This window comes from Rhopalosiphum padi, chromosome 1 (assembly GCF_020882245.1).
Source record: "Rhopalosiphum padi isolate XX-2018 chromosome 1, ASM2088224v1, whole genome shotgun sequence".
NCBI lineage: Eukaryota > Metazoa > Arthropoda > Insecta > Hemiptera > Aphididae > Rhopalosiphum > Rhopalosiphum padi.
In genome coordinates, this window is record NC_083597.1 from 7,364,467 (window position 1) to 7,377,158 (window position 12,692).

General features: G+C 24.4%; 2 protein-coding genes across 2 annotated transcripts in view; one reads left to right on the forward strand and one right to left on the reverse strand.

Moving 5' to 3' along the window:
• Positions 1-12,692, forward strand: part of LOC132917323 (serine/threonine-protein kinase pakA-like) — a 202,294-nt gene that overhangs the window by 74,337 nt on the left and 115,265 nt on the right. The gene's annotated exons all lie outside the window — the stretch shown is intronic.
• On the reverse strand, positions 2,110-5,077 carry LOC132918312 (uncharacterized). Its single transcript, XM_060979489.1, has 4 exons — positions 4,955-5,077; positions 4,434-4,645; positions 3,996-4,365; positions 2,110-2,350 (listed from the first exon to the last, which is right to left on the reverse strand). The coding sequence occupies exons 2-4, from the start codon at positions 4,629-4,631 to the stop codon at positions 2,328-2,330; spliced, it is 591 nt and encodes a 196-aa protein (XP_060835472.1). The 5' UTR covers positions 4,632-4,645; positions 4,955-5,077; the 3' UTR covers positions 2,110-2,327.

A 12,692-nucleotide genomic window follows, 5' to 3' on the forward strand; every position in this document is an offset into this window, starting at 1 on the left:
GAGGATAACGTCGAAAATATTTTATACAGTTTGTTGTTTCCGACCTAATAATTTACAAGAACAGCGGTACATACTTATTATGATATATTATTATATATTGTAGGTGCAAAGTATACTCTTTGCCTATTGTAAATATTTGCAAAAGCAAATTAAATATCTTTCTCCGGATTTCCATTTTATTTTTATATTAATTTTAGTCACTTTAACAAAAGGCTTGCGTTTTATTTCATATTTGAAAAAAATTATTTTTTTTTTAAAACATTGAACGTTTTATGGATGAAAAACTGCTTAAGGTTTAAACATTACATAACATATTATACAGTGTTTTAATAATATAATACTTTTACATTTTACACATAGTATGTGTATTTATGTATAATTATTGTATGCGTATTATTATTGTTGTATAATTAATTAAACATGCTCAAATAGTTATAAAACATAATGGATTTTAAAGCTCCGCGGTTTACGTGTCGTGGTTATACAGACTCGAAAAAATTGCATTAACAAAAAAAAAATCATATATATATATTATATTTACGATGTGACACTTATTAAATTATTATCATTAATAATTATTACTCGAAATAAACATAGTTTATTAATTAATCGTCAACACGATCGCAAAAACGGAAGCATAAAATAATATGAATTATAACATTATTATTATTATTATTATCATATTATAATCAATAATTTTAGGTATGAAGGCAGTATAAAATAATGCATTAACAATGAATATCATATTCAAAGCGATGTGTAGGTTATTTTTCAATAATAATATTAAAACTAATAAAGCAAAAACTTTTTGCTTTATGAATAAAACTTTACTTGCTATATTGCACTTAGATTGTGTTGATAATACGTACAGACCATTTATAATATATAAATATTGTATAGGTATACATTTATCATAAAAAGGAACAAAATTCTAACTAAATCACAAAAGATTATTAAAGAACAAACTATTATAACAGTAAGTATTATGCTAATAACGTTTTTTCAATTTTAAAGTTACGTTATAGTAGAGTTTAATTGGGAAATTCTGATTGTACCTATTTTAATTAATAAAAAAGTTGCTTTCAACTATTAAAAAATATTTCATTGTGACTTAACAAACGACACTACTCTATATTCTATGATAAAAATACTGTCAAATTCCGTGTTAATCAATTATTAAGTTTCGTTCACAGGAGACTAGACATATTATATTATTGCTGTCGTTCGTAGTACTTTTTAAGTTAACATTTAGTTTCATACAAATACAATAATTTTGTTTTTATAAATATTTTAAATTATAAAACATCTGTAGTCTTGTTTTTGATTTGTATGTCCTTAACTCGATATTATTTCTTGCCTACGCATCGAAGGATTTATTGTTATTCCGCATGAATACCTAGAAATTTATTATAAGGACGGCCACGCGTGATCTATTTTGAATGTCTCTTCATCGAACAATACGATCTTAATTTATTCGTCGGCTCCGGGCGCTCTGCTCTTATCCAAATCGTTGTCACGTGCTCGTAGAACTACATTTCACACGCTGAACTTCGCAAAGTGAATTTCATCTAATATCTTCTCCTCTCTGTAAATTCGTACTATTTGCATTGCACCACTCGGCGAGATGATTTGTCACAAACAAAAAAAAAAAAAAAAAAACACAAAAAAAACAATAAACAAATAAAACAAATTTGAATGAATGCGAAAAACTTTAAGCATACGAACCCTGACATATTAAAATGTATCGATCGTCATCCGATTCGGCCATTTGTTTTTTTTTCTGAAATAACTTAACCCTTAACTTGGCAAGCATAAAAATATTTGAATAAAAATTTTAAAGTAGATATTTTTAAACTAATTTAAGGTCGCTGAATTCAAAAATGTTATCAAAAAAAATATTGGACTTGAAAGTTCAAAGTTATGAATTGTATCTTAAAAGATACATTGCCATAACCCAATACTAATATTCATGTAGCTAAAAAGATACATTGCCAGAAATCACGTAAAAAAAAACAAGTATAAAATTATGTAATTTTAACATAAAAGTAACTTTTATTATTTAACATTTCAGGAACTTAAAACTTAAACTTTTAACATAACAATACAGACTTATGTTGTCACAGAACAGTATCACATTTATTTAATTATCACATTAGTTTTTTATTAATACTAACATAGAAATATTTAAAAAATCAAAACTAATATTATCAATATGAAGATAAAATATTACAAATATAAAATATAACACATTTTTACAGCAATTTCTTTTTGCTAAATTTAAAATAAAAATCTTATAAAATGTAAAAATAACAGCTGATATTATTCAGTTATAAATAATCAACAAAATTAAGTCTCAATCTTTAAATAATAAAAAAATAATAATCAACAAATTAAAAACAAAGTTATACATGTATATTGTATAGATAAAATAACATATTTTTATAGCAATTTCTTTTTGCCTAATTAACAATAAAAATAAAATAAATAATAAAAAGTAATGATAACTCAGTCTTATATATAATATAAAATTTATTTTTTGGTATGGAAATCATTGAAACAGTCTCTATTTTTCAGTGTGCATAAACGTGTATCACATTTTGTACAGATGTAGACTGTCTGACCTTTTTTACAGTGGCGGCATCGACCTTTTGATACACGAGTTGGAAAATGATCAAATCTATCAAATTTTATGTCACTAATAGGTCTAGGAATCACAGTTCGCCTGATCTTTTGTACATGTTCCATTTGATTATTTTTGTTAGGTTTTCTACCCACTTTAGGTTTTTCTTTTCCAGATAGTGCTATGGCTACATGTATACGAAATTCTTTTAAACGCATAATCTTTTTTTCTTTTAATTGGTTACAATCCCTTCGATATGTCAACCAAGCATTATTGATACATATGTCAAGTAATTGGGAAAATACAGCCATATACCACTTATGTGTTTTCAGCCCGGTTCTATACAACGCCACCAACATGTCTGATAAGTCAACACCACCCATGTGGGTGTTATATTCCTCAACAATTTTTGGCATTGGTACATCAACTCGACTTTTCTTTTCTTTAGAATATCTTTTTATGCTCTTAATAGGGTCAGCGGATACATAAGAACTTATTAAACATACTGGTTTGTTATCTAACCATTTTATAGTTAGAACTTTTTTTTTTCTGTCACACATGTAGCTAAAACTACCTCTTCCTTTTTTTTTTAGTTGTTTTTCCTCTAATAATGGACAATGTCGAAGTCGATTTTGTTGAACAGTTCCTAGACTCAATGTTCCATATTTTTCCCTCAAATAATAAACCAATTCAGGAGAACTGAAAAAATTGTCAAAATAAACGATACTTAAGATTTTGTCTGGAATTGTTGACACTAATGCAAGGATAACTTTTGGTCCAAGTCCAAAAAACTTCTCTTCATAATCACTAAAATTGTAATTATTGAATGTATTTTCTCCACAGTAAGGAAAAAAATCATAAACCAGACCGTTGATACCTGAGCGAACAAAAAATTTAAATCCCCATTTTTTTGGTTTCGATTTTATATATTGCCGTCGAGAGCCAGCTTTTTTCCCTTTATAAGGTACCATCATTTCATCAATTGAGAAACGTTTGCCTTGTTCTTGATTCAAGCAATTTCGACGAATAATGTCGATAAGAGGTCTTACCTTATAAAATTTATCATTTTCATTATACTCGGCGTTATTATTAAAATGTATATTTTTTAGAATTTTTTGATATTTTTTAAGTGGCATTATGTTTGAAACTTTTTCATAACTCATTAGATGAGACCAGTAGTCAGTATAGGCTGGTAACTTAGCCACTCCCATCCATAATTCTATACTTAAAAAATCCTGAAGTTCATTTACAGTTAAATTAATTGACTTACCACTTTTTGCTACTGAATAGAGATTTGTTTGTTCTACAATCAGTTCAAATAAATCATCAGAAAAAAAACTTTTAAAATACTCAACAGGAGTCAGTACATGATCATGTTGTGTATGAAATTCATATTCAGGAACATTAACTTCAAAATTCATTTTTTTCCCGGCTACCCAATTAAATTGCATGTGGTCAATTTTTCTAATTTTTTTCCTTTGGTTAGGTAGTATATTAATATTCTCAATGTCAGGTGACATACATGGTAATGGAATTGGAGGCGTTTCTGCATTTCTCAACAAACGTTTAGACCTTCTTGCAGATTCGGATGATAAAACTGTTTTTTTTTTACTAACTGATGAAGATATATTATTCATAAGAGTAGGAGTATGTGGCTCTATATTTTGTGGTATTTCTATTTCTATTATATCAGCAACAGCATTATCACTTGTAATAGATTGTAAATCTTCAAAATCTTCTAAAAACTAAATATAAAACATAAATTTAGATATTGTAAGTATTTGGTATTATATTACAGTGTAAATAAAATAACCTCATCAATTGGATTTAACTCAATATCTCTGAGAAGTTCATCTACATCATTCTCTATTGCCTCAATAGGTAATGGTGATTCACATAATATTTCTCCAATTGAATGATATGATTCAACTGAATCATCATCAGAACTTTCACTACTATCCTTACCAGGGGGAAGCATAGTTAAAATTTTTTCTGCTCTACGGCGTTGCATTTCTATAAAGATTTCTAAAAAAAATATTTCTTTTTGTAGCAATAATTGATATAAATAATAAATAATATAATACTTATTGTATAAATTTAGTGACATTTTCTAAATTACATTATAAAGAAATCAAGCAATGTCACTTTTAAGATACAACAGAGTAAAATAGTCATTCACAGCAATGTATCTTTTTAGGTACATATAAAATAATTATATTAAACAATGATTCTAGCAATGTATCTTTTTGGATACATACTTTTAGGATTGATATAAAATCAACATTAAGGCATATATTATTAAATATTTTGCATAAAAATGAATGTTATACTCACCTGAACTAAGTTAATGCAAATTTGACACTTGTAACACATTTAAATGTGATGAACTCGGCAGTTGAAGTCAACGAGTTTGATTAAAATTTATTTTCTTAAAATGATAACAGAAAACAGCGATTATCACTCCTAATCGTCGTAGAAACGTTATCATACTGTACTCACGTGAAACATATGACATTTATCAGTGTGTACAAATAATACAAATAAAAATATGTTAAATCAAATTCCGTATAAAAATTGACAAACTTTGTGTATCCAAAAAGATACAACACCAAGTTAATACATGTTACACGTATTATGTTCGTCTTATAACTCACCAAATAGGAAAAATTTCAAAAATATTATGTTGTATTATAAGTGATGTATTAGTACAGTCCAAATAATTTTGAAAATCACAACACCCATATGGTTACATAAATTATTTCTTTGAGTATTACATAATATATTATTATATTTTGTTAAGCCCTAACAAAATTACTAAAATATTACATGGGAAAATCGATATGTCTTGTATACGATTGCAGTACAAATTAAAATTTAATTAATAATAAACCACGATATTATTATCAATGTAAATTTAAACTTATATAATTACTTACATCAAATGTTTAAAATTAATAATATTATCTGAGATATTCGATTAATACTCAAATGAAAAGATTATTAAGAAATAAGAATATGCTTATTGAATATATTTAGTCCAAGACATAGTTTTCTGATTAATTAAAAATTATATTTAAAAACAATAATAATTATGGCCGATGAATTTTATTGTTTTATCATTTAACAATAGTCTCAGAATTTCGTACTATAATGTTCAGATAAAGTAATGAAACGTAATATTAAATCATTTTTCAAATTGATATACATTTCGCAATAACATTATTCTAAGAGTACAATTAATTTTAAGTTACATAGTAATTATAATATTCTAAATACGAGTAGGATGTTACGTCATACTAAGGGTAATACAATGCAATTTAGTCTTTATAGTATGTACTGTCTATACAATATACAAAATCGATTTTTCTTCAAAATATTAACTACAAAAATCACACACTTACAAATACATTTTTAAAACGCTAAGGTTTATTGGAATATATTTATAATGATATTTCTACTGCAATCCTACTTGTCAATAAAAATTCAATTTTTCCAAAAATTATTTTGGCTTTTTAATAATGATTTTTTTTTATTTCATATTAAATTTTATAGTTATAATACGCACACTTCTCCGGTGTAATATCTTTTTTCATTTATATTTATATGAAATGAGAGTGCTTTTTAGTACAATTGAAATTTGATTAGTTTTATATTTATGTATAATAATATGTTTACAGCGAGTTTTCCAAAAACACGAGGTCAAAATACTTTATATTATTTCTCATCTGTTTTCATTGCATCGTTTTAATCTAATATAAATACACATTTGTGAATAACAAGAAAATGTTTTTAAAAATGATTTTTTATTTACATTTTTATTATTATTGTTGTGATTATTATTATTTTTTTATTTCATAAAAATAATTTGAAATCTTCCTACTTGTTTTATACTATATTATTAATTTTATAGACATGCAGTTGTTTTGAATTTAATGTTTCTCTTTGTTGAGGTATATCCAAAAATGTACATATTAATACACGATTTTATTACAAAATCCTTTAAGAATCTATAATGTTTGACTTTTAGTAAACTGGTATTCAATGGCCAATGATACACTTTATTTTATATGACAATATACTAAAAAAAAAAAAAAAAAAAGGCGATAATTCTTTTTAGGAACTGAGAATGTAATCAATTTCATCAAAAAGCTACACCATCATGAAGCCATTATATCTCAAATGACGTCTAATGTGTTTTTACAGCGCCTTGAACTCGTAAAATGAAAAAAATAAAACATTTCATAAAAACGAAGTACAAATATGGTAAACGCCAAATGGAAAAACGATGCTCTTAAAATCACTTACTAAAAATTTTTTTTTGGTAAATGATGAAGATGCAATGGTTCATCGTAGAAAAATATTTATCTTTTTATATGAACGAAACGAAGTGGATCTGTATGATTAAATAATTATACCAAGAGTAACATATACGTTACTATACATAATAGATTTTGTGAATTAAATACTATAAACAGCAATATTTTGCTTAATTAATTATAGGTTTCTATATATTTGCATAGGTATTTTGTTTTAAATACTATATCATTAAAAATGTTATGAGCCCCATTTCATTACATTTGATTTAATTAAAAATAAATTGTTTTAATATTAATTGTACATAATACGTTGTACTATAAGAAAATCGTCTTTAGAAATTATAGCAGTGAACTTTAAAAAAATGACATAGTTATTTATCTCGTCCAGTTTGTTATATCACAAAAGATACGAAAAGTTTTTGGGACAATTAATAATTAATAATATATAACATAACTAAATACTGACAAGCATTATTATACAATCTACATTCTACATGTATCAAAAATTAATCATAATTTCTCGATAATATTAAAAGGCTTATTTATTATGTACATATAATTTCATTTTATTTTATTTTATTTATATTTGGAATAATTGTGGGCGATATTTGATTTTCTTTGCAAATAAATTAAATGCTTAAATATATGATATTTTAAAAGTAAAAGTTCTTAGTCTAAGAAATTTTATAAAAAATAAATAAATAATAAACAATTTATGTTATATTCTACTTTATTTAGTGAAATTATAAAAATTAAATAATTTTTCAAAAACACAAGAAATCTTATATAAATATATATTGTATTTATTTTAAAAATCTTTTTCACACAACTGTTAAAAGTATACACAAATTTTAAACTTATAAAAACTTTTTTTGAATATACAAAAGTTTTTTTTTATTAATATAATTTTAAATAGCTAATACATTTCTTAATAAGTCAAGATCCGTCTTTCCTGTAATTTAAAACCTTTCAAGATTTGAAAACTACATATCTAATGTGTCTATAAATCTTAGCTAAACGTCAAATAAATTACTTTAAAAGTTTCTGTTTGAAGGTTTTTTTTCTTTGTTAGTTTTTATTAAACATTTTCTTTGGTTAGCTGATAAATATATAAACGAAAAGTATTTTGTTTTAAAATTGATTTAGACATGTAAACAGTTTTCTTGAACAAATATAATATTAATTTAAGTTTTTCTATACATAATATTATTCTATATATATATAGGATACCTACAAAAGGTGGACAAAAGTATAGGCATTATTATATTATAAATATAATAAAATATGTATAAAACAAATTATTCGACATTTTAATTTTATATTATTCAAATATTTTTCGTATATATATCACAACTAATTAATCATTGAGCCATTCTGAGTAGGACAATTCATTTTCTTTGTTATTATTATTCCCTTATATTATATGTACGTAAACAGAATATATTATGTTATTTTAATTCCATTATTAAGCGAATTTATTAACTTTAATAAAATTATTTGATTATTGACTTAAAATCTCTCCAATTAAATAGGTTCTGGTGATTCAAAAGTAAATAATTATACAATTAAGTTTATATATATTTTTTTATTCTATGCATTTGTCTATGTACAAACTGCTATGCATATTGAATAATTAATATTATACTATTTGCATGATTCATCACTCATATTATTATTTCATTTTGTGTCATACAGTAACTTTTTCCCTTGATGTCATTAAATCAAAACCGTCTTTAAAAATACAATGACTAGTCTACACTGTTTATACAAAAACTATTTTAATTAATGTTTCTTTCTTAGCCTGTTGTGTGAAAAACTATGTTACGAGCATGAAGGTTCCCAAAGGTATGTGGAAAATACAGCAGTGTATTCTATGTATACTATGTAGCAAGGTGTTGGTAGTTGTCTGTTTAATTACAATTGAAACATTCTGACAATATGTGTATCCCAAATACTAAAATTTCAGACAATCAAACATAAATATGAGATTAATATTGTGATAATCATTTTTACTAATAGTATACAAGTTTATAATAATTTAATATTCAGCAATTATAAAATAGAACATTAATAAATATTATTTTTAGTATATTTGTAGGATAAATGTTGTTGGCAGTTAAGTAGTATATTTTTTCTCTTATAAAAAACATACAAAATGTATAATTATAAATAAAGATCAAAGTAAAAAATCTGTTTTAAAAATATGTATCTTCACAATATGTCAATTTCGACTATTGATGAAAAAATAAAAATAAAAACATAATATACCAGTGTTTTTGTATAATTTATTTATTGTTTTCAATTCTGACTGACCATATTTTTCTAAAATTCCTAAAATGTTTATATTGTAATATTTATAATTAAATATTAGAAAAATTAAAAAAAAATTAAATAGAAATTGATTCGTAGACATAAAACATTAATATAAAATCAACCTTAGGTATATTATTATAGTCTAAAGTGCACCTCAAACCCGAGTATTATGCTATGTCATTAATGTTGTTGCACGACCGAAATGAGCAAATCACGCTATAATGTTAAGTAAAACTCAAAACACGTTGTATATTGTATAAACTGTGGCTACAACTACCAGTTATTCGACTTGAAGTATTTTTAACTTGTTAGAGTATATTACACATTATAAAATTATATTACACTCATGCGAGAAATAAGAGAAACACAATAGAGATAACAAAAATCCACTCATAAACACTACTTTGTACAAAAATACGAAATGGCTAACATAAAAGTGGAATTACATGAAATGAACTATGTTGGCTTGATGAATGGTTACTTACGAGTATATTATACAAAGTAGTTATCTTGAATGATTACTCGGGATATTCCTTGGATTTTCACGTACTTGTCTCATAGAATATTTTGGTAATGTTTCGATCTATTTATTTTATGTTTAGGGTTTACGCATTACGAATGATTTTTTTAACTTATCACCACCGCTATTATAGTTTGTCACTGTCTGTCACTCTAACTCTACGCATAATACAAAATATATGAATGCCTAATATTTTCGCGTATCGTCACATGCTATTATTGGATAACAAACTCTAACAATCACAAAGAACTTTTCTCACTTGTTTGTTTAACAAATTCGAATAAAAATTCCGACATATGTAAATGATAAAACATTTGAAAACATTCTTTATGTTATGCAAACATTGTGTCCAATAATTATACTATTTGTTAACATAAATATATAAAAACAATATAACTAAAAATTAGAAATATGAGACTAAGCAACTATTTTTTTTGGCCTATGCAGGCTGTACAAAACAAAATTAGTTATTTTAGTAAAAAACTAAATGTTGTCCGTTTACGTTACATCAATATAATGGAAAATTAATTTAGTTTCGACGTTTATAATATGCGTATGACAACCAGTTGAACTGTTTGACCATTATATTTCTACGAACATCCAACAGAATGTTATTCATAGTGTCGGTAAAAAGTTTTTTACTACAAAAAAGTATCATGTATCAATACTTTCGATGTTGGAGCAGTGGTATATTGGAAGAGGTTACATCTAACAGTGCACCAAATAGATATTCCATGTAATGTATATATATATATATATGCACGGAACGTTTTATAAATATGAAAGATGTTTTTGGATTGCATCGACACAAAAATATCAAACGTGGATTACGTTCAGTGTTATAGAACCGGAGTACGCACGAAGAAACTGTATTTTAATATATCGATTGCCATAGCGGCATAGCATATTATAACATTGTCATGACGTTATGTGTGGTAAAAAGTATACAACATACACTAATTATTATTAAGCTTAACATTGAGACAAATATAAAATATTAACAAACAGTACATTTTATTAGCTATATAAGTATATTATAATAATATGAACATTGATACTGAAATTAACACGCGTATGGTATAGAATGTTTCTTATGTTCAGATTCTTTATATTATACACAAAAAGTTTAATAGCACAGGAAGCTTCATAATTTAAATGTTATACTTTACACTTAATTCACTCAAATGATTTATTTATATGATTATTATTATTTTTTTTTTTTAATAATAGCAATTATAACTAATGAGTAGTATGAATATCTAACACACTAATGATACTAATATATTTGTTTATGTATTTTAGATTTAGGCAATCGTTATACAATATAGTATTTTCATTTTTTATTAATGTGAGTTTATAAATCACACTGTCAATTTAACTGTTCCAAATGCGTGTTCTCTTTTTAAAGAAACGAAGTACGATATACTATGCTTAAACAATATTATGCATTTTTGATGATGTTTTAGTAAAATAATATTTATTTAATCTAAAATTATTACTTATTACTTATTACAAACAGCGTTACTCAACTACTTTTTTTTATTTTATAATTTTAAAACCAATCGTAAAACTACATTGATAATAATTTCCATCTGAAATAATTAACAAATCATGGTGGGAATTATTTTTATTGATAAAAACAAATATCCATATTTTTATTATTTATGTTTCATTTGGTTGTGAAAACTCTTGTAAAAATAAAATGTTAATAAATGTTTTTTTCCTGTTGAATTGCATTAGGAACATTATAGTCTGTACAAAAGATTTTTTTGATAAATTAATAAAGTGATACTGGTTAGTAATTTGAGAACTAAAATAGATGTTTTTACACAATTATATAATTCTTGGTTTAATGTGTTTATATAGTTTTTAAAATAAATGTACAATTAATTTTTAATTATTTTGAATAATTATGTTTAAAAAATATGCATTTCAAAATATATGTATTGCAGTTAAACTATTTAACAGTCATCAGTAGTTTAATACATAAATATATTTGCTAATTGTTCAATATTTTGACGCAAATTTTTATTCAAAAAAATTAATGTTTCTTGACAATCAGTTTTATTTGCATTCACGAAAACAGTAATAAATTGTAATAAACCGTTATATTATTATAATACAATTTATTATGAACTTTTGTGATTTCTGTATGTTAAATAACATAAATAAATAATATTTATAAAGATTAACCATAGAGCCCCGGTTCTATTTTTGTATTTTAACTAAATTGTTATTCATAAACTAATAAACAATACGTTATATAATTTTTTTTTTTTAATTTAAGTTCACTAATCCAGCATAATGATATTATTTCAAACTTGCCAATAATTATGAAAAATGCCACATATAACATTGCTATAGCTAAATTATTTTATTGGTATGGACATACCAAACTACAGCACTACATTCCAATCGAATAATACCACAATTTCACTATTGTCTCACATGTAAATTAAATGACCTTTATACGGCATTCATTTTTCAAAAATATTAAATAATAACATTATATTTATTGGAACATAATAATATTTATTATTGTATACAAAGTAACACGGCGACATGTTTAGGCAAAATGATTACATAACTCTATAGGTGGACGAAATATTATAGTAATACCGATTTTAATATCATAATCATCATAGTTATATTATTATATATTATAATAATGATGGTACGTGCAATAATATATTATAAAATATTATAATTGAGGCATAATATAAGAAAACAATATTAAAGTAAGTTTTGATAAATTTAAATAAAGTACAATAAGACCTAACAAAGTTATTATTAAATACTGATAACTGATAAAAGATAGATTATTAATACAATTATGCATTGAAACCTTTAAAAACCGGATACTCTAGGTCATTAAAATTGTGTCCACTATTTAAAAAGTTAATTCGTTAAGTATTTATAGTAT